The sequence below is a fragment of the Trachemys scripta genome, chromosome 9 (genome assembly GCF_013100865.1).
Source record: "Trachemys scripta elegans isolate TJP31775 chromosome 9, CAS_Tse_1.0, whole genome shotgun sequence".
NCBI classification, from domain to species: Eukaryota; Metazoa; Chordata; order Testudines; family Emydidae; genus Trachemys; species Trachemys scripta.
Window position 1 is genome coordinate 17,039,437 of NC_048306.1, and position 27,662 is coordinate 17,067,098.

The following is a 27,662-nucleotide window of genomic DNA, read 5'->3' on the forward strand; positions in this document are numbered from 1 at the left end:
AGCTCAGCAGTCTCTCGTTGGAGTCTGTTTTTGAAGTTTTTCTGTTGTAAGATAGCCACCCGCAGGTCTGTTATTGAATGGCCAGACAGGTATATATGCATCCGAAGAAGTGGGCTGTAGTCCACGAAAGCTTATGCTCGAATAAATTTGTTAGTCTCTATGGTGCCACAAGTACTCCTGTTCTTTTTGCGGATACAGACTAACACGGCTGCTACTCTGAAATTTAGCTTGTTTGTAATGCTTTGGGCCATCAGCACCACCTATCAGATATAATACACTTTCAGAGCCTGATCCTGGAAACACTTACTTTCAGATGTAATGCTTGGTGCTGTGAACAGTGCTATTGAAACCATTTGATGCAAAATTCAGGATAGCACTTAAGCATGTGCCTAAAGTTCAAGTGACTGTGAAAGGCATAGATTTAAGCACATGCTTAAATGCTTTGCAGAATCGGGGCCTAATTGTGTGTAGGATTGGGTCCTAATCCAGCAAGAAGAAATAGTTGTCAGACACAATATTGAAAAGAAAAAAACAAATCCCCGGTAACTCCATTGCTAAACTTTATATAAAGCAGGGGTTCACAAACTGGGGGTCAGGACCCCTCAGGGGGTCGTGAGGTTATTACGGGGGGTGGGGGGGTTGTGAGCTGTCAGCCTCCACCTCAGACTCTGCTCTGCCTCCAGCATTTATAATTGTGTTTAAATTTATAAAAAAGTGTTTTTAATTTATACGGGGGGTCACACTTAGAAGCTTGCTGTGTGAAAGGGGTCACCAGTAAAAAAGTTTGAGAACCACTGATATAAAGGTACCAGTACTGGGGCCATTGATAAGTAGTTGTTTGGTTGCTCTGGGCCAGATTTTGCTGGCATTACTTATATTGAGTATGAGTATTACCTTGCTCCCTTAGTCTCACTGAAGTCAGTAGAGTATGGTACTACTCAGCATTAGGCTGGCAAAATGTGGCTCTAAATGGGTTTTTATACTTTTAGACTAGATAGTCAATGGAGTTATGCTGCATTTATGCCCGTTGAAGAGCTGGTCTAGAATCTGCCATGAGTGAAGCTTACTTCTGTGCTCATTATATGGTAGGGGGTTTGTTTGTTTGTTTGGGGGGGGATGAGGGGGAGAGTGGGGGTTATCAAACATCAAGGTATAGAGGGCCAAATCCTTATTCTGTCCTTATTGATGTGTTTACACTTATACATTCCATCTGTCAACAACTTTCCAGGGGCGTACAAAATTAGAAGCTATACATGTTAATCAAATCTGTCACAAGAATATTGATGTCAGATGGAATTGTGTCTAGCGAAGGACTGAGTAAAATCTGAGTAAGGACCTCAGGATCTAGCCCACAAAGTAAGATCTGGCCCACCTTTTAATGCCGGTTGACGATGAGATGTCTTCAGGATTTCTAACAGGCAGCCCCTGAAATTGGGACTTTGGAGAAATTGACAGGTTTGCTATTAGTGAATCTTGTTGTAGCAATACTTAGGACCTTGAAAGCATCCTTGTGGAGTTCTGTATTGATCAGTTGCTGGTTTTGTGGTGGAATACGGCTGCTTTGCTTTATGAAATGTGTAGGTTTTTTGAAACATGTGCTTTGTCCTGGATGGTAAATACCTGCTGATAACATCAGAGTAACACTAACAATAGCGAAATCAATTGGTCGTGGAACAAGGTGCACACCATCTGGTGGCCGTAATGGGGTAGTGCAGGATCATAGGAATTATTTTGGATTTCCATTGCTCACCAGTTACTCAGATGAAATCTTATTTCTGGATTACATTCAAAACCCGATAGGGAAAAAGGATAATTCTCTCTCTGACGGCTTTTGTAGTTTCTCTCAGATACTTTCAGGAGTTCCTTTTAGCACAGCCTGTTGGGAGCAGGGGGAGGAGGGATTATGCCAGAACCTCCAGGGAATTGTGTACAAATTCCACAGGGAACTCACTGTTCCAAAGCTGCTCGGTTACAAATGGGCCCAAACTGCGAATTGAGGGAGATTCAGATGGAAACTCCCCCAAAGTTTGGGGAGGATGGGGGCCGTATCTAGGTTATGGTTCAGACCCGACTTTAGGTTGTTCTCCGTTCTTCTTCAATCACTAAGCTATTTACTTCCATGTTCAAACACACCCAAAGGGTTAAAACACAAAGGACACTGTGTGTGAAGGAGAGACTCTAGCCCTGCTCCTGCTCCTTTGAAATCAAAGGGCCACGCTTTCTGCTCTGGCTGTTTGGTGCTGCTCTGGGGACACAAAGTGGCCAGATCCTGGCCATAATCAGCCTGCTGAGAATTTTCCTGGTGAATAGAAACCCAGTGCTGGTATCAAGTTTGTGGAAGCTGCTCCTGCACCAACCCTGCCATTGGGGATGTGGCATCTGTCAGCCTGTGGCACCTGGTCTCTCAGGAGTCCCTAACTAATGCTGGGGCCAGGTGGCACCCAATGAGGGGGCCCTAACTGTCTCCCTGATATCCCTGCCCGTGCCCCAAGTAGAGCTCAGGCACAGGGAGAATTGAGCCCAATGCAAGCTTTGTCATTGGCCTCAGTGGGTGCAGGAACTGGCTCTGTAAGAGGAGCAGTGAGGGAGCCCACAAGCACATCACGTGGGCAGACTGAAAAAGTCACAGCACCCAATCAAAAGAGAAGTCGTCATCATCATACTCAGGAGCGGTGCCAGGGTTTTTGCCGCCTAGGCGGCAGCGCTGCTCCTCAGAGCATTCAGCGGTAGGGGTCCTTCCACTCCGCGTCTTCGGGGCACTTCGGCGGCGGGTCCCGGAGCGAGTGAAGGACCCGCCGCCGAAGCGCCCCGAAGACGAGGCGCGGAAGGATCCCCGCCGCCGAATTGCCGTCAAGGACAGCAAAATGCCGCCCCCCCAAATCCTGCTGCCCTAGGCGACCACCTAGGGTTGCCTAGTGGAAGCACCGGCCCTGATCATACTGGTGGTGCCAGGTTTTCATTTTCCTATGCATGCTACACTGCAAATACCGCCCCGTCAGGGCCTTGAGGGAATTGTAGGAAATGACTTTTTTTATTTACCTTTAGCCATCATTTCTGAGTGATTTAGACTTGGCTTTAACCCTTTGGAGCCTAGGATTTTTTCCATACAAAATTTTAAAGAGTATTCATTGGGCACATTGTACGTGCAGCTGACTGCCACATGCAAGTGTCAGGTTTTGTGCTGGTAATCCCCACTTCCCAAATACCTTGAGGCTCATGGAAAAAAGAGTTTGTGTCGGCTGTGTGAATAGACTAAGTTGCTGAGCCCCTAACTGTGAGGATCATATTGCAACACATCCCTGGCTCATGTAGGCTTTGTCCAACATTAAGAAACACAAGAAGACCGCAAACAAATTCTGCAGTGCAACAAATCTGGATATTCAGCAAGCAGAAAGTAAAGATCAGTTTCATCCTCAGAGGTTTGGAGAGTGGGAAGAAAACCCTCTCTTGTCTCCATTAATTTCTAGTGGGTCTCATGGTTCTTTATTTGTGCTAGAGAAGTCCAAAACCGTACTTGCTAAAACCAACTGCTCCAGCTAGGTACTTTCCTCAGAGGAAGTGATTTGTTTTCTTCCCAACCAGAGAGAGGAGTGCAGCAACCGATTCTGTTAGAAAGAGAGTTTTCAAGGAGAGATGGCTCCAAGCCACAAGATTTGGATGGCTCCCCAGTGTTCTGTAGTTCAGCAAAGTTTTGATCTAGGGTTCTGGTTCAGGCCATTCAGAGTGAAGGGCAGCCAGAAAGTCTGGATCCAAATCTTCCCAGGGTTTCAGGGGTATTTTAGATCTGAGGTTTTGTTTTAGGCTAATCTCTAGTTTAAGATGATGCTTCCACGGAACAAAAAGGATCTTCAGGACTGGCCTAGGAAGGATCTGCATTCACATGGATGCTGTGAAATGACTGTTAGGATCTCTTGTTCGGTTGGGGTGACTTATGTGTAATGCGTGGTATAGTTAGAACGTGAGCGCTCTCCTTCTCTATATGGTCTGTGCAGGGAGCACTGGGTCCAACCTCAGGAACCACTGTGGTAATGACAGTGAGGCTGCCAAGAGGCAGAGGCACGGCATTTTCCTTGGGGATTTCCAAATGCTACCGGCACCTGCTGAATTCAGTTTGTTATGGACACAAACTTGCTTGTATTTTAGGGCTGCCTTTCAGCGCAGATGTTGGGGTCTGGGTCCTGGCCTGGAATCCCATGCTCGCTAGTCCTGTTCATCTTTCTAGTGAATGTCCATGCAGAATGGTTGTGGGAAGAGCGTTTTGGCTAATGTCTCTTACTGAGTAAATACTGCACTTCTTAGACCGTTGCATCAGTTAATGTCTTGGCCTCCTTCCCCAGACACTGTTTATGGGGTAGGAAGGCAGCGTTCCCAGTCAGTATCAACACCTGGTGTGATCTGTGACTGCTCAATGCTCTTAAGGAATGGTTGGGTGTGTAGCGTTCTCGGGGGAGGACAGCTGTGCAAATCCATCACAAGGTGCAATCCTATTCCATTGCAGATTCTGTGGAGAGCCTGTCTCACACCACCTCGTCCCTCCAGCCCTCGCCAGCCGTCTCCACCCATACCTCACGGATCACAGACCCCTCCTCTTCTGTAGGCAGTGCCACCACAGACGCCTCTGCTTCCGAAGAGACCAGGAGTGAGTCGGAGTCAGTCTTCCTCCCCGACTACCTCTTCCTATCGAACTGCGAGACGGGCAAGTTCAATCATATCAGGTAAAGCGCATGTCGTACTCTAAAGCCATTTTACAGTTGATATGTCTCTCTGCCAATGAGCCACATCCACCATTCCTGCGCTGGACACAGGAAGAGACGGGGGAAAAGGGGCTTTATTCCTCTTTTGTGCCTTCCGTATTCATGTTGCCATGGCCCTCTGCAGCCCCAAGCATAGGTTAGAGCAGCCCTGAGGCTAATTTAACTTACACTGGGCTACAACAGCTCTATAGGGGCCTTTCTGCAGGTGAGACTAGCTGGAGACCAGCCATGACCCTTTCCTCCCAACATCCCCCTTGTGAGCTGCAAGAGGGTGAGGAGTAGGGCTTTAGCACTGGCTCTGCACCCCCCGGGTACCCTCTTGCACCAAGAAAATTCCCTTTTACATCCTCAAAACAGCATGCAGGGGCTGCTGCATACCCAGAAATATGCTCCAGGGTTTGTATTCCCAGCAAATTGACAGTCCCCCTATCCGCTCGTCCTTAGTCCCTTTGTCCTCCCCTCTAAATGGTTGAATGAAATCTTAAAGAACCAAGAAAAACTCAGCTCATTTTGCCCCTTCTGGTTCCAATACCCCAGCATGGCATTAGAGAGCGCTGGGCTTCAGGAAATGGTACTGAGGGTTTGCTGTGCCCCTGGAAGCCAGTACTGAAGCAAGGCCTGGGGGGTGCAGCTAGAGGCCCAGGTGCTCCTAGAGGTGCCATCTCTCAGACAGGATGTAAAACTGGGGTTCTGACGGTCAGTGGCTTTTAAAGGGCCCAGGCACTTTTCCGGAGTCCGTGTCCAGGCCACACTATAGGTGGGGTAAGAACATTCCTTCCCCCTAACTTGCCTCTGTGATTGACACAGTCCTAACTGCTGGGCACTGTTGCTATGTGGTGTTAAACAGTAGCTGCATGTCTCCCTGGAAGTGGTTGCTCTTCAGTGGTGGGTGACATCATTCCTATGTATAGATATGTCAAATATAGATACACAATCGCCAGTCCGGCGGGAAGCACTAACGGCTGTGCTTCTCCTTGGGGTCGTGGAGGAGAAAGCCTCCTACCCCAGGCCTCCGAGTGGCAGCAGTAGTGGTGGTATCGGGCATGTTACCCCTTCACATGCTGAAAGCCTGGCGGACTCCTGTATCTGGGGATCCATTGGCTGCCCACAGCCTGCTCCCAAACCTCTCTGTGTGCTGGGGTGCAAGGAGCCCCTGCAGAGCTAGCACTGTGCTGAGTCCCCTAATCCTGCCCCCTATATCTTCTAAGTGGAACCTCCTCTCTTCTCTCGGGGGGCGGGGATCTCCGTACCCATGGAGGAAAGGGCAGGATATAGCCCATAGTGCGCTTTTGGGCAGGTAGCATCTTTTGCCATCAGCATTCACTACGCAATGAAAGGTGACACAGGCCTTAGCCGAGGACCATATTCTCAATCCTTCCCTGGCTGTCCTGAAAGCCCCCATGGTTTGGCAACAAGAAGAGCTTCTTGAGTTATTGAAATAAGGTTGTGGAGGCCACTTATCCATAGTCTAGGTGAGTAGATCCTCTTTGGCTACGATGTTGATGTTGAAACTCCAGTAGCAACGTGACCCAAGAATCGCCTTTCCTGTTCATATATACTACCAGTCACTTTGACGTCAACTCCCATTGACTTCAGTGGGAGCAGGATCAGACCCTAGTTGGCATCATGGCTGCTACTATAGACTGTTAACTGGCTGGTGAACAAGGATTTAGTAAACAGGAAGGAAAAGTGACTGACATGGGTTACTCTGAGCTGTACCCCCAAAGTGCACATTATCCCCTGGATGAGCAGGTACATAACATCACTTAAGACTTTAGGCATACATCCAAAGCCCAGAACCCCAGCCCAAGTGCCAGGATGATGTCTGGAGTAGACTATACAAAGTGCCTCATGCAATCTCCCCTATCCTGATAAAGGTGGAAGGGAGGTTCCTCACAGCAGTGGATCTTCTGGTTCCACCCTGGTTTCCCAACATGCTGCCCCACACTGTGTTCAATCAGAGCAAGTTTCTACACCACACAGCGCGTGAGCCCGCTGCATGGCCCCCTTATGTCCAGTGCCCCCTCTCTGCACAGCACCACATCCTTTGTAAAGAGACAATGGGGCTGAATCTGCCACTTGATGGATCGGATCTTTGTGGAAAACGGCTCCTGCAATAAAGTAAAGACAAACACACACAGCACTCCCATGGTGGGTGCTTACAATGGGTGAATGGAATTAAATGATCAATGCGCAGTTTCAAAAGTGGGATAGAAAAGCCCAAGTGTGAGGCTGGTCTCAAGAACTGATTTAAATCTGGTGAGACTGGATTTTGAATTTAAAAACTCAGAAAAGAAAATTGTATGAAGCAGTTGAAGCCTTGGGTTGGTTGTGTTATTGTGGACCAATGGGCAGGCATGTATGTATACCTCTCATATAGTGTGAACTCATTGGAGTACATACTAGTTCACTTGCAACAGTGGTAGAACGAAGATACAAAATTTGGTCTTTGTCTTCCATCCAGATGTGACAGCTGGTCGAATTCTGACAGATCCCTGGAGCAGACCTCATCAGATGACGTTTTTGTTGATGCCTTGCAGTCTCAACCCTCCCTTCACGTACAGTCATCCGGCAACGGCATCGTACACCAGGATGGGGGCCAGCCACCGAATCATGGGATTATACCCAGAAGCATAGACGTTAGCGGGCCGTTCAGTGATGTCTCCTCCTCCTCTCCACTCTTAGGGCCTCCTTTAACACCAACCTTTCAGATTGATAAAAGCCAAACCGCACTGCCCTATGGCGTAACTGAACTGGATATTTTGTCTAACACGCCACCACCCCGGCCACCCAAACCAACCCATTTCTCAGACTGGAGCGGGGAGGAGCTATCCAACGGGGCTCTTCAGAATGGACACGGTGGGATTTGCAGGGCTCAGATTGCCTTGGTGCCGAGAAGAATCTCCTTGTCCAGTTTGGATAACGTGCGGCACTGGAAAGGTAACTCTTCCCTTCCCCTCCTGAGCTGTTGTGCCATGACAGTGTGATCACATCTGTCGGAGAAAAACACAGTTCTCACTCTTTTGGTTGGGTGCAGCAAAGTCAGATACTTTATTTTCTCAAGCAATTGCGTAGAGGGAGAGAGTGCACTAGGACACAGGGTCTCACACTCCTAGGCATCTAAAGAGGTTCTTGTGTCTAAAGCCAAGCTAACGCCTTTGTGAGTGTGCACAGGCTCCTGCTCTGCATGAAGTGGGAACCGAGTGGCAGTGGTTAGAGATTGTGTTGCCCAATGAGAGTGAAGGAGTGGGAGGCAAGACTTATATGTTCTTCTGGTTCTGTGACCTCCTGAGTCACCCTGGGTGAGCCCTGAATGAAGTGGCCAGGTTTTCAGCTCCCCTTGAGACCTGGGTGCTAAGAACTTGGGAAAATCTCGCCACAGCATTCAGGTATCTAAATAGGAGCTAAGCACTTTTGAAACTCGGGCCCTTCTGTGCCTTAGTATCTCCAGCTTCTAGGGCCACTATGCAGCTCAGTCAATTACTGACAGGTGATTTATAAATGCCAAGTATCATTGTAACATGGAGGCAGAAGTGGTATCCCTCAGTTACCTACAGCACCTGCTCCTATATGTGGAATTAACAGTGTAAGTACCAGTCAACAAGTAGCTGTGATCTCCTCGAATGTGACAGTTTGTGAGTTTGGTTTGTTAATCTCTCTCTCTCTCTCTCTCTCTCTCTCTCTCTCTCACACACACACACACACACACACACACACACACACACACACACACACACACACACACACACACACACACACAGCCTCTCTCTCTCTCCGTCTCTCTCTCTCTCACATACACACACACACACACACACACACACACACTAGGCCTACATGTCAATCAATTCCAAGCTCAAACTTCCACTTACGTGGCTCTTGGAATTTTTTTCATCCTTAAATGAGTCAAAATTCAGGCTTACTTGAGTTAAGTGCCCCTTTAAGTACAATACCTCTGCTGCTGCAGGTAGTACACTCCATGGAAGGAGGATGTTTCTTAGCATGTAGAGAGCAAAGGACTGGAAGACAGGAAGAAGCTGGCAATGGGACATAATCCCAAATGAACCAGTGGCGCCCAGTGTGATATTAAGCAAATCAGCTGATGTCCCTGCATCTCAATAAAGCCTCGCTGGAAAACTGGGTATAAAGCGGGATGCTATGCTGCACTGGAGCTGAGCAGGATAATTTCACCCATTCTTGAGACATTGTTTAAAAAGAAAAGGGGAAAAAAAACAAGAAAGGAAGTGTGAGCCATGATACAGTGTGACACAAATACAGTTGTATTCTGCAGAACCTTAGAACAGAATGGGCAGATCAAATGTCTAGTTGGAAACTATCAAATGTATTGTACAGGAGCCATAACTTTCTAAGTGGAGGCAGCAACAGGTATTTATATTCAGCATTATTGATTGGCTTCCTTTATTCTGCAGTTTAAACGGTCACTCGTGCATTGTGCAGAGCCAGGGTGTTTAGCTCTTCTTATTAAACCCAAAGCATGGAGAGTTTTGCCCAGCCTGTTTATCAGTGTTCAGGCAGTTCTTGGAAGCTTTTAGAAGGAACACCCATAGCTGGAAATAGTATTCTTAATAATCAGTTATGATTGAAAGCTGCCTATGAAATGTTCTAGGCACTTATGGGTGTGTGTCTCACACACATACACAATCTGGCTGGAGATAGTTACTATTTCTCCGTTCTAATTTACGCTGAAGTGCATTTCAGAGGATTAAGTACCCAAATGTCATATTCTGTGAATGTGCTGCAAGGTTATCTCAGCCTGACAGGGGGCAGCAATGAATTAATAAGCATTGCTTATTTTTATACTCCAACTTTTGGGGTATAAAAATAAGGTATAAAAATACTATTTCTGACTTTAAAATATAAGTGTGAATCAAAATTGAGACATGCAAAAAACATACAAATGTTCCAGCTGCTTCTCACCAGTTGAGAAGGTGAGGTGAGCACACCCCTGGTGAGTTGTCTGTTCGTAGGTTTTATCTACACATACAAGTTGTACTGCTTTAACTATCCCAGTGTAGGTAAAGTAGTACAACCCCCTAGTGTGAACTCAGTTGTTCAAGTATAACGATGCTTTATACCGGTGTAGCTTATTCCCGTATGGGAGGGGGACTAATCTATGCTGGTCTAAGGCACTTTTATAGTGGTAAAATGGTATGCACACTAGAGCTTGTATCAGTATAACTATTTTGGTAAAAAATAGCTCCCCTGATCAACACAGTCATGCAAGTACAAAATCTGTGTGTAACTGAGAAAGTACAAGTAGCTAATAACAGCTGTCTAGAAAGCTGTTCATTTTGGGTACCAATGATACAGTTTCATTCAATCTTGTCATCTTTATATTGTCTATTACACTGTTAACACTACAAAAAAAAACCCCAACCCACTACAGGATAGAACTCTACATCAAGCTGATTGTATCATACTCCATTATATACTATTTTCCCTCATGGGATTTTTTTATGGTATTCCAGAGAAAAGCTCTAGAGGATCTCAGTAGGGAAATGGCCCATTTCTCCATTTATAGATGTTTTCTACAAAGGGAAAAGGATGGACAGTTTAAGCATAGGGAGAAAAATAAGGGTTTGAGTGGAAAGAGGCAGCCATTTTCCCTCCCACTCTCCGAGTTACTTTTTTTCTTCTGTAAACAAACTCCCCAAAAGCAAATGACAATATACAGCCATAGCTTTAGAGCAAAATCTTACCAAGCTAACAGAATCTGCCACCCAGTCCCACTACTGCTTCACAGGAACACTACCTCTGTCCACCATGCAATGGAAACAATCCCACGAGTTCTGTCCAGCAGCTGATCAACACTGAAAACATTTGACAACCTCTTTTACCTCTGTTTTGAAAAGAAAACATATTAAGAACCAAAAAGAAAACACTATAAGTATCCTAAGCCAAATTTGCAGTAGCAGGCATTGTGACAGAGACCTTTTCACTTGTTGGGGAGGTGGATTTATTTAAATGAATGGAGATATCCTATCTCCTAGAACTGGAAGGGACCTTGAAAGGTCATAGAGTCCAGCCCCCTGCCTTCACTAGCAGGACCAACTACTGATTTTGCCCCAGATCCCTAAGTGGCCCCCTCAAGGATTGAACTCATAACCCTGGGTATAGTAGGGCAGTGCTCAAACCACTGAGCTAACCCTATCCCTAAACCACTTGTGTGTTATGATCGTTCATCATTAACACATACACGTACTTCTCCTCTCATAGTGCATACTAGCATGTATTCCATGTATAAATAATTTGCACTTCCCTAGTGCCTTAGATCTGAGGATCTCAGAGCACTTCACAAGCAATAATGAATGAAGCTTTCCAGCACCCCTTTGTGGTATAATTGTCCCCATTTTACAGATGGGGAAGTTAAGATATAGGGAAGTCCAAAGGTTATACAACAAGTTGCCGACAGAACAGGAATTAAATCTCATATCTCCTAACTTCTTTTCCCACAGACTCTTTATCTAGATGTGATTGGAGAAAACTCAGAATAGGTTTATAGGGTGTGTGCTGACTGTTTCTTGTTTTCAATGTGCTTAAAACTAATATAACATCATAAGTAGCCCACTCATAGAATTATAGAGAGTTATTTTTGATCTCATATTTCATCAGGTTTTCCCAGTTCAGGAAGACTAACAAGATATTTCATGAGCTTTAGAAAGTCATAATTATTTTAATGCCATATGCCTTGCTCCAGAATTATATCCTTCAGCTTCCATTCCCCTTTTGCTTATTACATTGTTAATCATTGGGGGTATTATTTTTTTTCAGCCAACGTGGAAGGAAGCTCTCTCAGAAGTCGAGATAAGAGGCTTAGTTTGAATTTGGTAAGTACTCTATTTGCATATATTTAAACACTGGCACAAAACAGACTAAAGCACGTTAGTTGTCTTGTAACCTGATGCTCTGTTACTCCTCTCCTGTGCTCAGCACAGGAATGGAAGAGGAGGGCACAGGTGACTTTATATCACATTTGCACCTCCTACATTCTGGAGTGTGTGGCGGCTTGCCCAGCCCCTGCTGTAAGTTAGAGAAGCCTCACAGGTGCCCTGGTACTAGGGTTTTTCATAGCCCCTTATGGGGTCCCTCTTAATACGCTGGGCAGGCTCCCTTCTGACACTCCTAGAATACCTCTTCTCTCCCATCATACATCCCCTATGCTGCAGGCCTGGAGACAGAGCAGAGCAGAACATGTAGGTCAGCTCTTCACAGAGGCCCTTGCACTAAGGGGTGTTTCCTGGGGTCCATTTCCATGTTAAGGGGATAGGTCACAACCGAGAATGGAGCCCATGTGTTGCAAGTTTCTGTATCACTTTAGAGTCATGCGGGTCACCTCCTTTTGGGGGCCTGTTAACTGTCCCGACCCTCAAAATCCCCTATAAAGTGGTGACCCATTTTTGACTTCAGAGAATTAGGTGATGCTGGTCAATGTTGATGTGAAAACACATTAGGCTGTGACGTTCCCACCAGGTGTTCCCTGCCCCGCAGGGCTGAGCATGCTGCCTCTGCCTCACCAGTCCGGGGAGCCTGAGAGCCAGAACTGGATTCTTCCAAATGGGAAGCCCCTATGCTGCCTTTAGGCTGCTAGGCCAGGGGCAGGCTCCGTTGTCTTTGACAGACGCCATGTTTTTCTCACATTTGAAATTGATCCTACCCGATTGGTAGTCAATGCCTCTTGATACGCAACCAGCTTTAACCTGCGTGACATGAATCCCCAGGGTTGATCCTCAGCTACTCAGTGTAATCCCTGTGCATGTGTCTCTGCACTCAGAGCTTTCACCTTTGCGAAGGAATAACTCACCAGATGAGTGACATGTGAAAGTGCTCCTTACGTTATAAGCCTCCTTTCATTTTGTGGCTCAGATCTGCTGCTGGTTAGGCAAGTGCTCTTCCTTGGAAGTCCGTGGATTTGCACCGGCTTATGCCAACAATTCATTTGGGCCCATGTTTCCAGCTATCACGAGCCTCAGCTGCCAAGTTCAGATCTGAACTTTTCCAAAGTTGGCAGGATGTCTGTCTTGGGAGTTTTGGCTCCTGCCATTCCAGAGATAGGCCACCCCAAAAGTTCAGCTGGGGGTGTTCAAGCGTGGGGTTTAGTTCAGGCTAATTTGTATCAATGTCTGGATTAGCCTTGCTTGATTATTAGAGTTGTTCAGCTGACTGGAATGCTCTTTCTTTTCCTTCTCCTTTCGGAAGCCGTGTCGATTCACCCCGCTCTACTCTTCAGCATCGGACAATACGGAGGACAGCTATGTACCCATGCACCCCAGCACCTCTCCACCCATCCCAGGACCAGATTGCTCACCCGATGGCTACACTCCCATGAGCCCAAGCTCAGCGACCTTTACCTTTCCTGTAGTCACCAATGACAAACTCTCCAGCCCACTGCCGGAACTTCCCACAGACCTGGAACCACCTCCAGTGAATCGAGATCTCAAACCCCGTAGGAAATGTAAGGCATTAGACCAACCTAGTAAGCAATTCGAAGCTAAGGTACATTGCTATCACTGACCACTAACTTCCATGTCTATGGCACCTGGCATCCCAGGGCATCACAAAGCACTTCACATACTATAGATGCAGCCAGCTCTAGGGTGGAAGATGGTAGCCAATAGCCTTGAGGGGAAAACTTTTTTGGCAAAGATCACTTGGGTAAACCTCTTATCTCATTAAAAGTGCCATGGAATTTAAAAAAAAGAAGGTAGTATCCACTCTGCTGGGATGCTGAAGATCCTAGTGCAATAACCTGCTATGTACTGGCTGTGTTAAATTTGGGGCATGCTGAATGACATGCTTTAATCTAGTGGCCCCCAACTTGTGGAGAGTGCCCCCCCGTTGGAGGGGGGGGGCACGGCAGGACTCGCTCTGTCCCCAGCTCTGCCCAGCCCCACCCCCAGCTGCGGCCTCAGCTCCTGGCTCCCGGGTTGGCCGCGGCTCTGCTCCTGGACCTGGCCTCAGCCCCTGGCTCCTGGCCCAACCACAGCTCCAGCCCCAGCGCCAGCCCCAACCGCAGCCCTGGACCTGGCCCTGACCGTAGCCTCACTCCCAGCCCCGGATCCCGACCACAGTTCCCCAGGGGTTGGGGACAGGAGTAATTTCCTTCCACTGGTTTGGTGAAAGGGAGAATTTTTTCCCCAAGCCCCATGCCACCTCCAAATCCTCTGTGATTCATACACATTTGGAGGATCCACCTGGAGATAAGATCCATCTTCGCAGAAGTCCTCTGTCTCTGCACAGCCTCATGGACCTCCTAGCTCCCTGGGGGCTCCTGGAGGAACTAAGCTGCCCCTGGAACAACCCTCCAAACCATTCAACCCCCCCCCCTTCTCCCTGTCCCCTGACCACCCCCCCAGATCCTCTGCCCCTTATCCAACCCTTTGGCCCCAGCCTGGCACCCTTAACATGCCACTCAGAGCAGCGTGTTGGAGCCAGACACGCTAATGCGCTGATCCACTGGAGCGTGCAGCCCCACCCCCAGAAGTGCTGCTTTACCGCATTATATCCGAATTCGTGTTCTATCGGGTCGCATTATATCGGGGTAGAGGTGTATGTGATATTTCTCATTCACCCAGCTACATTAAGCTGCTTAATATGCACACACTCGAGTGTTCTGCCTGCTTGTTGGAACACCACAGGATTTGTGCGATGTTCTGGAGTGGACTGAAGGGTTTTATGCTCCTTCCTGAGTTAGCACCCATGGATAAACTAAATTCCAATGTGGAACTCTTCCATCTCTCCCTGAGTGGCACGAAATACTTGGCATTATCGTAGAACAAGTGTTAGATGTTGTTACCATGTAGAAAATGTGGAGAAACCTGGTGAAAAGGGAGAGGATGGCTCAGGGGAAAAGTAAAGCTATGACTTTCACTTCTGGTTGCTGGTTCAAATGCGGCTATTGATAGAAATTTGTTACTGCCTTGGGCTTGCTCAGTGACCTAGATGAAATGAGTTGAAGGCCTCAATCCATTTCCCTGTGGAGAGATGTTCACAACACAGAAAGCACCACCACAATTGGCACCCCTATGGGCAGCAACTGTCTTAGAAGACAGGCCAAGGGCTGGCTGGACCTGGACACTGAAGTAGCCCCTCCCCTGCGGAGACATCACTTGCTGACCAGGGTTCAGGCGTGTTCCTGGTCCAGGGCTGGCTCCAGGCACCAGCTTACCAAGCAGGTGCTTGGGGCGGCCACACCGGAGAGGGGCGGCAAGTCCGGCTCTTCAGCGGCAATTCGGCAGTGGGTCCCTTACTCCCACTCGGAGCGAAGGACCTCCCGCCAAAGTGCCGCAGATCGTGATCGCGGCTTTTTTTTTTTTTTTTTTTTGGAGGGGGGAGGGGGGCTGCTTGGGGTGGCAAAAACCTTGGAGCTGGCCCTGTCCTGGTCATTCTGGAAAGTCTGCTCTCCTGCTGCCCATCATGTTTAGCTGCTTGTTTTAGGAGCCGCAGAGGACTTTAGTCTCCAGGGCAGATTCAAACGGTCCATTTATTCCACAAGATTTCCTGAATATAATCTCGCACAAATGCTAGGCTGTACAACCTTGTTTGTTACGATAGTGCCTAGGTGCCAACCAAGAATAGGGTGTCATTTTATGCAAAGCACTGTACAAACACAGGAGTAGAAGCGCTTACGGTCTAAACACACAGCACAGATGCAAGGTGGTGAAGGGGTAGAGCACACAAGCAAAGTGAAAAATGTGATGGCAGCAAACGGCATGTCAGTTCCAGGACTTTTGGGAGGGTGGGATGTAGGGTTTAGTTAGGAGGCAACCAGCTAAATAGGAAAGGAAGGGAGATGAGGGGAACAGGACAGGGCAGAAGGGATAAGAGGGGCAGGTCTGGAGTGAAGCTGAGGTGAAGAGACTGAGGGAGTTGGAGCAAACAGCCATACAGCACAAGGCAGAGTAGGTCCAGTCAGAAATGTGGAAAGTTCTCTGAGCTTCTGAAGGTTCCTGCTTTGGCGGCTTCTGCCCTGACCAGCTGGAGTTTCTGGCTGGTTCCTCTCTGCAGTTTTTTCACCAAGGCCACGTGGGGGGCCACCACTTGGCTTCTGGCGCCCCCAGAGTTGGGGGAGGTGTCTCCCATTTATTTATGTTATTAGAGCCATTAATAAATCCTGCTTTTAAAATTCCTGTTGTACCTATTTGCAGCACGACCCCCTCCGCTGGATCTGAGAAACCTCTCCACAATCCGGGAACACGCTACCTTGACCAGGATGTGGACTGTGCCTTAGTAAGTGGATGAGAAACCTGACATTGAAACCTCTTAAGCATGAGCATTGTGAAATGAAGTTATAAATAACTTATCACATTCCGCAAGAAATAGTTTGTTGGCAAAGTCTATAAACAAACATGCTATGCAAATTCCATGGGACTCCTTCCAGCATTTTACAGGCTTTTGCTGCCATAAAAAAAGGGCTCCTTTTAAAGACAGACACAGTGCACTCCCTTCAGACTGTGCTGTGAGAAATTCTGTGGTTTGGATCTCTTGCAAATTAGCACTACCTCAAAGCCTAAATTGTCTCTTGTGAAACCTCCTTATGTAACTTTTTAGAAGGCTGGAGTAATCTGTTCTCTGGTACAGCTGCCATAATGTTAGCCCTCGTGCCTTCTAATATTTTTCCAGAGGAGAGCAGATATCTTTGTTCTTGAAGATTAAGATGGCAAAGGGAAAACAAACCTAATTTAAAGGCCTGGCTGGCCTGATGACCTGGGGCTAACGTTCTGTGCTGCCATACCGAAATGGAGACTTGATTTCTGCTCCTCATTTAGTGTCACTGAAAACCAGTTGTGGGGTGGAGGGAATGCCTCGGGTCATTCTCCCCAAATGATGACAAAGGGACAGTGGGCCCCAAAGGGAGTCACAGCCAGGAATTCTTAGCTGGTAGAATCGAAGCAATGATGGGATATGAAGCATGCTGGCACAGGCAGTGGTGGCAGTAAGTTCTCAGAGCTGATGGGGAAGTTGGAAGGGGTTTGCCAGTTGCCCCTTGAAAATTCCTGGGTGAGAATTCTCCCAAGCCTTCCTATGTGGATCCTTTTAGTGCCTGGCACTTTAACAGTGGCATGCCAGACACTGCCTTTTTAGCTAACATGGAAGGTACTCAGAGGAAGGGCTTGCTCTCTTGGGAGAAGCTGACACAGTCTGTCAGGGCCAGGTAATCTGGTGGCAGCAATCAGAATCTTCCCCAGGCTTCCAGGTTAGCAGTTAAACACTGGCTAACCCCTGAGGTGCTGTGTACTTGGCATATTCGGCAAACCCACAAGTTCAATGCTGCCTCATGAACATACCTGCTAGCGTGCCATGGTTAATGAACTCTGACACGTTCAACTGCTATACAAGGTCTGCAGGGAAGAGGAGCATTGAGGAGTTCATTCATTGTAAGCTAAATATCAAGGTTTTTTTATATTCATCAAGCCAAAGAAGAGTTTAAATGACCAAATGTGCTCAGAACAAATAAAGTGAAAACCAAAGGGATAACTGTTTGGATTAAATTGTTTATGCTGTGTGAAGTACACAGCTAATCTCTGGTTAACTAGCCATATTGGCCAAACTGCAGTAATTTAGTGATGATTTGCAGTAGGTTTGAATTACATTATACAGACTGCTTCAGACAGTTAGATTAGCAGCTAAATTTTTCTTTTAAAAGAACTGAGTTGCAGACAGCTCCAAAGCACAGATAACGTGTTTGTACTGCATTCAAAGCCAGCCAAGTTGCTTTGCAGGCAGCTACAGTAGCTGATTAATTCATTTCAATCTCAGAAATGGTGGTACCCATACAACAAAGTAACTTCTCCATCAGCGCATATTACACAGATGAATGTCTGCCTCCATTTGCGTTCCTTGCTGGAGAATTGCTCTGATATCTCCGGCTTTCTGTCATGCCATAGCTGGCAAACTTTTATAGTGTGAAGATAAATCCCAGAAAATCCACCAGAGATGTTATTGATGTAACTGTAACATGCTTTATAGCTAAAAAACATTTTTGGATGGCCTCTCCATTAAGGCTTCAGAATTAGGGTGAGTTTATTCGCCATATGGGCCATGTCAGACTTTGGCTTCTTTTCAGAGCATCTGTTAGCTGCTTTCTTAACCTCTCCTGTGTTTTTCTTCCTAGCAATCGAACGAGCTTTATCTCTCAAGATAGAGACGGTATTAATTCAGCAAGAATATTTGCCAATTCAGTTTCCGGAGAAGAGGAAGAAAGTTACATTCAAATGGTAATCTTCATTTTCACACAGCTATCCTGTGCTCTATTCTGCTCTGTCACATGCCCTGAGAATTCTGAAGCTCATTTTCTAAGAAAAATGTTCAGCAGGTTTGTCCTTTGCCCTCTTTAAAAAAAAAAAAATCAAATGGTTTTAAACTAAAGACACTGGGTCTGATTTACAGAGAGATAAGGGAAGCCTTTTTTCTGCTATTCAGATCTCAGCTGTTCACCCCACAAACGTTGCTGAGCAGTTCCAAGAGATCACTGGGATCAGGCATATTTACATGAGAACTCATTAAAGGCAAAGGAAAACTAAGTCCTTTCACCTTTTACAAGGGCCCCCTGCAGAATCTCCTAGGAAATGACAGACAATCTTCAGTGCACTTCCTAAAGGAACACACACAATGTTGTATAGAAAGAGAACGCCTATTAAAGTCTTGGTTGCATTAACCCTACTTCCCATTACATAAAACAAAAACATTGTGGCTTCCTTTTCTTCATTAATTCTTTGGCCATGTCTAGAAATAGGCCAGAACCTAATCCCCTTCGAATTTCAGGTGGGAATTGATCTAGAATTCCTAGATCTGAGCCAGCTGTGGCAGATTTGGTTCCAAATCCAAAGCCCGAAGGGGCCAGCTTTCCACTTCCAGTTTGGGAACGTTTGCACAAAGAGATTACACAGTTGGCTGCTCCAAACAGAAATCTTACCTCCTCGCTCCAGACTAAACCTGAAGCTGATCTGAATCTACACAATAGCTACTCAGCTCAGCTCTAGTCATAATCACACTCCAATTGTATTGTTCAAAAAGCTAAAACCTTTAACATGTTTGTCATCGTCTGTGACTCTCCATTTTGATATACAATTGACAGAGATGAATCAAAACCAGAACCATTTATCCATATCCCCAGAACGTCAATGGCTTAGATGAAATGGGATCCAGATGTAAGCCATCCCAGGTTTTGGTTTTGCAAAACAAACTCCTTACTGATGTTTTGCTAAACCTGAATGAAAACCACCCCCGCCCCATTTTGCCCATATTACTGTAATTACCCCAAATCAGAGTTCCTGAATTTCTTTGTACAGTCACGTAATTAGACATTGCTAGGATCTTGCAATTAGTTGATGAATGCATCCCTTGACATACTATACAAATGATGTGGGCCAGAGCTCTCCTTCTTTGCTTACTGCTGGATTAGGAATAATACTAAACAGTCTGGTCTTTTTCCTTTTAGGATCATGATTTAAGGGTTTTGAATTACTCATTAAAAGTTTCTCTCATTCCACAACAGGAGCACAGCCAGGCAACATCTCCATGCAGTGGTGCTTTCCCATGGTCAAGGAAGTCCAACCTTGATTACTTAGCATTGGATTTTAATTCCGCTTCCCCATCCCCTGTACAGAAGGTAAGAATCATTTCTGCAAATACCACCCTTTTTTGTACATCCTGGTGTCTCTCTCTGATGGAGGCAAACAGACAGAGATTCTCACTTCTGGTTAACCTCAATACAATGAAATCCGTCGTGCTCTTCCAGCTGATTGCATTCATAACAGGCTCAACATGAACATACGGGTAACATGATAAAACCACAATTAAAGTTATTACAGTGGTGCCAGTATTATGCCTTAATGTGAATGGAATCACATTAGGCATAATGGCTCCACTGGAATATACAGTAGTAAGAACGTATGGGCAGATTTGTAGGTGCTTGCAGGCATTCGGCAAGCTCTTTTTTCATTCTCAAAAGAAACACAGTTTCCCACAAAATATTCCTGCCAATTTTCCCACAAATCCCATCTGCAGTAACATTCTGTGACGTGAGTATGACTAACAGCAGGGTCACAGGAAGACATTATAGGAGATCTTGTAACATGGCAAAAATATTTATTAATATTAGTTATGTCGTTGCAGAAGTGTCTTAGGTTCTTTAGACACAGTCAAAAGATAAGATCTCTGCTGCTCCAAAGAACTTACAATTTAAATCAGGGGTCTCAAACTCAAATGACCACAAGGGCCACATGAGGAGTAGTTCATTGGCTCGAGGACCGCATCACTGACACACACACACCTCTCACTGCCCCCAGCCTGGGCAGGGAGTTGAGGTGCAGGGTGCGGCAGGGGACTCAGGGCAGGGAGTACAGGAGGGGTGCAGGGTGCAGCAGAGGGCCCAGGGCAGTTGGGGTGTAGGGTGCAGCGGGGGGCTCAGGGCAGGGGGTTGGGGTGCAGCAGGGGGTTGTGTTCAGGCAGGGGGCTCAGGACAGGGAGTTAGGGTGTGGGGTGCAGCAGAGGGCTCAGGGCAGGGAGTGGGGGTGCAGGAGGGGTGTGGGATGCGGCAGGTGGTTGGGGTTCAAGCAGGGGGCTCAGGGCAAGGAGTTGGGGTGCAGCAGGGGGTTGAGGTGCAGGCAGGGGCTCAGGGCAGGGAGTTGGGGGGTGGGGTGCAGGAGGGCTTTGGGCTCTGGCCCAGGGGTGGCAGCAGCGCGGGCTGGGGTCAGGGCTGGCAGCTGGCCCTGGCCCCGGCCCCACGCCAGTCCACTCTGCGAAGCAGCTGGAACCATGTCCCTGCGGCTCCTGGGGGAGGGGGGACACAGGGCTCCACGCGCTGCTTGCTGCTCCTCCAGATACCTCCCCCGAAGCTCCCATTGGCCGCGGTTCCCCATTCCTTGGCGGGGCGGGCAGTGCCTGGAAGCCAGGGCAACACATGGAGCCCTCTGCTTCCCCCCTCCCCGGCTGCAGGGACGTGATGCCAGCCACTTCAGGGAGCGGCGCAGGGCTCAAGGGGGACAATCCCGCGAGCCGGATGTGGCCAGTGGGCTATAGTTTGGCCACGCCTGGCCTGGAGGTAGGTCGGGGAGGGGGGTGCGGGCCTCTTGGCGGGACGCAGGAAATAGCCCGGCCCGCGGGCCACATGTTTGAGACCCCTGATTTAAATAAACAATGGTGGACAAAGAAGGAATACAATGAAAGCAAATAAATTTACTGTAAAGTGTAGTGAATATCTGGATAGATTGCTGAGTTTTTGTTTTACATCATTTCAATCATCAGTTTTGCTCAGATATCTTTGAAGGGATTGACTTGAGGTTTCTAGGCCTCCTTTGATTTAAACCTTCCTATGGTTAAAATTCATGCAGGTCATCAGTGTAGCAGAATCTTACTAAAGGCAAGAGAATTAATTATCCTTGCTGTGGGATGGAGTTAGCCCATACAGCGTGTTTCCATATCTCACTATCCTGGGCAGAGTGACAAGGTGACAGATGGATAATTCTATCTAAAGCGGACTGCAAAGCAATGCTCTTGTCAGCTAATGTCACTGTAACTTCAAGGTGAAATGAAATGACCAGGAAAAAAAGAAAAGGAGGAATAGAAAACAAAACCAGTTTTACTAGCATCCATGTTCTCTCTAATATAAAACAATTGTTTCTTCGTCTGTCCTACAGAAACCTTTTCTCTCGGAAGAGCAGAGAGTAGACTATGTCCAGGTAGATGAACAGAAGACTCAAGCCCTACAGAACACTAAACAGGAATGGACAGATGTGAGGCAATCTAAAGTTTAAAGGAGGAAGGTTTGGGGTTTGGTTTTTTGCACTGGAACAACATTGTTAACCAAACAGCTGTAACAGCAGAGTTCAAAGGCAGACAGAGTGTAAGATCCTGGTGGTCTCTAGAGGAATGACATTTTCAAGGAAAAACCTTCAAGTTCAGCTGGAAATACTATGTTGAATGAGTGGTTTATAGGATTATCAAAGTAACACGTTAATCTTCTTTGCCACCCCTTGCAAGCAAGTTACATGGTACAGTTTTATGGCCTGATTGCGGGAGCCACACATTGAATGGTAACAAATGCCACTACATGTTGCATTTATCTATTTAACCCCGCCTTCTCCCTGTATTAGGTAACTCCTTGTTGCTAAGGCTGTTTTTTGATATTCTAAAAATACTGCAGGTGCTAAGGCTGCTTTTGGCTTCTGGTATCAGACAGGTGTTGGTGACTATTCGACCAAGGGCTAAAATACTGAAATAATAAAAAGCAGAACATTTTAATATATATATAGTGCTTAAGCAAACAGAATTTTGGAGAATATTTCCCTCCCCCAGATATAATGTCTGACTTTGAGTGACACTGTTAGAGACTATAAATAGGTCTTTGCACTGATGGAACTGGAATGCGTGGTAGTCAGCACCCCGACTGACGTTCATCATATTGAATTTCTTCTTTCTGTTGCGGTTCACGTCATCACCTTTTCCGTCCAATTGCTCCTGATGTTGTCTCCCTGGTGTGAGGACTTTCTTCGGCACAACACGGCAGCTTCTCTGACAGGAATCTGCTGACACACAATTCTTTGCTGGCCAAAAAAATCAAAAAAGGAAGCTGTGCATGAGCCTGTTTCTGCAAGTCTTGGAAAGGTTGGCAAAATATCAAGACTGTTTTTGTCTGAACTGCAAAAGAAGAAATGCAAATGAAATTCCTGATAACGGTGATCGACCCCACCCGAGTGTTTTGTTAGCCTCATCCTAGCATCATGAATGAGGTAATTAGGAAACAGTCTTAGTCGGGCACTCAGGTAATAATGAGGGAAGGAGCATTATTAGGCAAGCAACTCTGCCTATGTAAAACAGCCACTTAATACACTTCAGCAATGTCAAGACATATTCAGGAAGCTTATCTCCTTTGGTGTTTGTTATGAGGACAATCTCAGGATCAGATAAGTGTATGTTTTATAATGTATTTAATTCTATTAGTTTGCTTAAAATCCTTATTTCAAGATGTGCACAGGCAGTTCAAATCAAGAAAGTGTAGCACCCTTCAGTTATCCCATTGGGTTCAGTCTTGAAGTCTTTACTTATGCAGAAGATCCCACTGGCTTTACCAGGACTACTCTTGTGAGCAAGGACCTCAGAATCAGGAACTTTTATGAAGGATTTTCCTTCATGCTGGATCCAAATTCACATTCCTCCTCCTCATACCTGCTGAGATCACACTATGTTACTGTAAATTATTGACATCCAAAAAATGCTGAATTACCAAACTGGGGTTAGAAAAAATGTTGTTTATGTCAAAGAAATAACTCTGACGTCGTTTCAAGCTTCTGTCCTATGTTTCACGCATCCCTCATTTTGTATTATTGTCACACATTTGGGCCCATAGGAAGGTTGAAAGCAATGACTACCTGATTCTCACTGTACCACTAGAAGAGGGCAGCTTAGCTGATGGAAACATCGTTTTCTCCTACCTCAAGATAGCTGAAGTGTTTGCAGTTCTTGCTATTTCATCAGAGCAAAACACATTTGTGACTGTGCGATGAATGTTTGCCCAGATTTGCTAGTGAGGATGACAGGGTTTACCTGTGCATTTATTGACGTGGGGGCAAATCACACATCCCAGTCTGCAGGCGCAAAGTGTCATGGATTAGAGCTGTTTGGAAAATGGGGTGTTTCCGCCTTCTGCAGAAAATGTTGACTTTTTGCCTCCCCCCCCCCCCCCAATGGCTGAAAAATGCTGATTTTTGGCCAGAAAAGTATAGACAAAAGCTCAATATTTTCTGCAGAAAGCGCACGTCTGGTGAAAATTTTAATGTTGTTGAAAAACCAATTTTCTGTTGATAAACAGGTTAGAAAAAGGGAAATCTTCAACCAGCTTTATCCTGGATGCAGTTTTGCTGCATGAGAGGCAGGATTCAGGGAGCCTGCCTGTGCTCAGTGGTACAGAGCACACCTCTGTGGAGGCTGGCACAGATCCGAAGTGCCACACCTACAAAGAGGTTTGCCTTCCTGCCCAAAAGCATTCCCTTTATTTTGAGGAGGTAGGCAAGATATCAGCCTGTGTCTGTTGGGCTATGCAAATGATGAGGGGCTGAATGTGCTTTGTGCGTACTGAAATACTGACAAGGAAACACAAGACCAGGTGAGCTTTACAACAAGACAGCAGAACCCTAAAGAGCAGGGAGAGGTACAAGTCAAAGCAGGTGCTACCCTAGAAGGGGGAATGAAATTGCATTACACTGCCCCGGCCCCCAAATGCTTAGTGATAGCAAGGTAGCATCTCAGTCATTTTCAAGTAAAACTTTAATAAAAACCATTCTGTGTTTTACTGGAATATGTTCTTCCATGCTGTAAAAAATACTCTGGAGCAGAAAAATACGAAGTCAAAAGTTTTAAAGAAAAATTGAGGGGGGATGTTTTTCCCCACTATTCTTAATTCTTTGAAATATTTAAACTTTGGCAGATGTGCTGAAGGGTCACTGAGGAGTCTAGAAAGTGTCTTTTCTGTCAGTGTTTCTGAGAGATGGGCCCGAATCATAAACCTGGATCCGAATGTCCCTGAACGTGGGTCTATATCAGAGGTCGGCAACCTTTCAGAAGCGATGTGCCGAGTCTTCATTTATTCACTCTAATTTAAGGTTTTGCGTGCCAGTAATACATTTTAACGTTTTTAGAAGGTCTCTTTCTATAAATCTATAATAAATAACTAAACGATTGTTGTATGTAAAGTAAATAAGGTTTTTAAAATGTTTAAGAAGCTTCATTTAAAATTAAATTAAAATGCAGACTGGTGGCCAGGACCCAGGCAGTGTGAGTGCCACTGAAAATCAGCTCGGCACACGTGCCATAGGTTGCGTACCCCTAGTCTATATCTAGTGTCATTGTACCTCCTGCCTGTGCCACAGCCTGACCCTGCAGTTGTTGCTCAAACAAGGCCGTGCTGCTTTTAACCTTCACTTTTTATCCAGAAACTAACTTTTCCCCGATGATCCAGTGTAGCAATCCATTTTCCCCGATATATGTGGTAACTCTCATTGGCATTAACATGTGGGTATAATGTGGGGAAGTGCAAGCAACTGAGTGTGGGTTTTGGTGAAAGTTAAAAGCAGTGCTGACTGCACCTTGATCACAATGAAACATGTCTTTACAAACAACTGGGTTTTTCCTTAAATGGAGAATTCCACAATGTGACAAACTAGAGTAAGGGTGTTATTTTTCAGTACACTTGTGTATTAACTTGCTATTGTTCAAGGTTTCAGTCTGAATACAGTTGTGCCCCCTTGTAGATCAGCTACTCCATCATAGAATATCAGGGTTGGAAGGGACCTCAGGAGGTCATCTAGTCCAACCCTCTGCTCAAAGCAGGACTAATCCCCAGACAGATTTTTGCCCTAAATGGCTCCCTCAAGGATTGAACTCACAACCCTGGATTTAGCAGGCCAATGCTCAAACCACTGAGCTGTCCCTCCCCCCACCTGTTAAGTAGTTGTAATTACTATGGCATTACAGCAGGAGTTCTCAAACTGGGGTTCGGAACCCCTCAGGGGGTCGCAAGGTTATTACATGGGGGGTCATGAGCTGTCAGCCTCCACCCCCGAACCCTACTTTGCCTCCAGCATTTATAATGGTGTTAAATATACAAAAGTGTTTTTAATTTATAAGGGGGGTCGCTTAACTCCCAGTTGAGAACCACTGCATTACAGAGTGTTACTATGGCATCAGAACTCTCAGCATCATTATGACCTAACGGCAGGAGAAAAAAGGTATTACAGTGAAAGAGGAGCTTGTATTTACTTAAACACACTCATCACTGACCCTCAGCCAAAGAGGAGAGGGAAACTGAAAATGGATTTAGCTTTTAACAGTAACACATCTTTAGTCTCTTAGGGTGCCACATGGACTCCTCGTTGTTTTTACATCTGAAAACGTTATCTAGTCTGAGAATCCTTCTTTCGTACTAGTTATGGAACCAGCCAAACCGCAGCTTACTGAAGCACAGAATGCCTCCTTCCTTAACTGGGGGCTAATTCTTTATTATTTAGTTATTTTTATTTATTTATTTAAAAAAAAAATAAAGAATACAGATGAAGAGGGAGGTGTGGCCCTCGGTGGGGCAATCTAGCTAACAGCAACTGCGGCTGTAATTTCATTTTAAATTGTGTTTTGGGGGGAATCTGCTTAAGGCGTGGTCCAGCACACATCCTTCAGCAGTGCCTTATCCAACCACTCTTTTTTATTTAAGCCAGAGGGAAGCATTAGACAACCCTAATACTTTTGTTTAATTATAAATGTAGCTTGGTTCAATGGAGCATTCAGATGAAACTCAGTAGCATGGCAAAGTGAAAAGTAAACAAGGAAAGTGGTTTTAGTCCATGTGCTTCTCATGAGAGATCCACGTGGTTGGAATGTTATGTTGATCAGTTGGATTTTTCCAAGCTATTGGACACAGCCGATTTATGAGCGAGAGCTTTAATGCCTACTCATCGGAAAAAGGAAGACTGTTTCCCCTGGTGTCTTCCTTTGCTATCCCTTAAAGAGGCAGGATCCCATCTAACCAGGCACTCGGTGCTCTGAAGAATCTGCCATCCCATTTGTAAATCTTTGTTAGCGTGAGCTGATCTGCCTCTGGGAATAGCAGCCTGATACAGAATGGACCATACGATTCTAACTCCTTAATGCAGGTATTTGGGCCAAACCCTGCTGTTTTTACTCAGACAAAACATCCACTGACCTCAGTAAAGACGGCAGATTTGAACTATTGTTCCTTAATTTCTGAGAGTATGTCTGCACTGCAGCTGGGAGGTGTGGGCAGACAGACTCTCTCTAGCTCGCTATAATAGCAGTGTGGAACTGACGGCGGCTGAGGCTAGCCATCTGAACCCGGAGCCAGGGGCAAATGGGCTTGGACTTGGGCAGCTAGCCCGAGCTGCTACCAATGCCGCAAGTTCCACGCTGCTGTTTTTAGTGCGCTGCCTCACGCTGAGCTAGCACAGGTCTGTCTACCTTTGCTGGGAATCCCACCTCCCAGCTGCAGCATAGACATCCCCTGTCTGCTACAGTACAATACGGCGCTAATTCAACAAAGCACTTGAGCCCCTGCTTAATCACATGCTTAAGGCCTTTGCTGATCTGGGAGGGATTTAAGTACTTGCTTAAAATTAAGTACATGCTTACATTCTTTCCTGAGTGGGGCTTAAGCCATATTCTGCTGTCTATATGTGATTTGCACAAGGGTTTGCAGGACCCCAGGACTCTTTTGCTCAGAAGGATAAAATATATTTTTCACTTATTTCTAAGGCCACCATCACATGCAACAGCATTAATTACATTAGAGGCCGAAATGAGCATTATAACGGAAAAATCTCAACATGTTTCTAACTCAAGAGCGGTGTTTTCAATCAGTTCATTTCAGCCAGGGGTAGCGCGCCCTCTCTTCACTGTTGCTAGCGCTGTAATAGATGCGGGGTTTGGAACTGCATTCATTTTAAATAATTCAGTGGGTTAGTAATTAAAAGACCATCAGATGCTGTGATCAGAATGACGTGCAGGGCAAGGCCTTTTCTTTGTTCCCCTGTTCTGCAGAATTCCTCAGGTTAAAAAAAAAAAAAAGTCACCAAAATAAAAGACTTTTTCAATTTCAAAGCCAGAGTATTTGTTGTTCTAGTAAAATAAATAAATAAATAAATGAAGTCTTGTGCAAACAAAGCATTACACTTTGTATATGCAAATCTTTGGAAAAGCATTAAAACAGTCATCTCTGGTATGAAGGATTAAAAGTCATTAAACAGAGGGGAGTGACTCTGTCTTCCTGCTGTTTCATTGTGATGTTTGTTGTATATATTTGCACATTAAACTGTGTTCCTTTTTTTTTCTAATAAACTAAGATAAAATGTAATCTTGATCTTTAGTGATTTTGATGATCTAGACTGC

General features: G+C 45.9%; 1 protein-coding gene and 1 long non-coding RNA gene across 4 annotated transcripts in view; one reads left to right on the top strand and one right to left on the bottom strand.

Annotated features, from left to right (window-relative positions):
• GAB3 (GRB2 associated binding protein 3) overlaps positions 1-24,415 on the top strand; it is a 108,462-nt gene extending 84,047 nt beyond the window's left edge. The window contains exons 3-10 of one of the 2 annotated variants that reach the window (XM_034781668.1): positions 4,499-4,715; positions 7,219-7,694; positions 11,544-11,599; positions 12,969-13,224; positions 15,917-15,998; positions 17,884-17,986; positions 19,267-19,380; positions 21,410-24,415. In XM_034781668.1, coding sequence (XP_034637559.1) covers positions 4,499-4,715; positions 7,219-7,694; positions 11,544-11,599; positions 12,969-13,224; positions 15,917-15,998; positions 17,884-17,986; positions 19,267-19,380; positions 21,410-21,526 — 1,421 coding nt within the window. In that variant the 3' untranslated portion in view covers positions 21,527-24,415. Of the gene's footprint in view, positions 1-4,498; positions 4,716-7,218; positions 7,695-11,543; positions 11,600-12,968; positions 13,225-15,916; positions 15,999-17,883; positions 17,987-19,266; positions 20,022-21,409 lie in introns of those variants that run through there. The other variant, XM_034781667.1, reaches the window with a different exon arrangement.
• On the bottom strand, positions 7,659-13,055 carry LOC117882835. 2 transcript variants are annotated; one of them, XR_004647120.1, is made up of 4 exons: positions 12,574-13,055; positions 10,472-10,611; positions 8,624-8,947; positions 7,659-7,747 (listed from the first exon to the last, which is right to left on the bottom strand). It is a non-coding gene; the product is annotated as an uncharacterized LOC117882835 (long non-coding RNA). The 2 variants fall into 2 exon arrangements; XR_004647121.1 differs by having other exon boundaries at positions 7,663-7,747; positions 8,705-8,947.
• Positions 24,416-27,662: the final 3,247 nt, after the last annotated feature.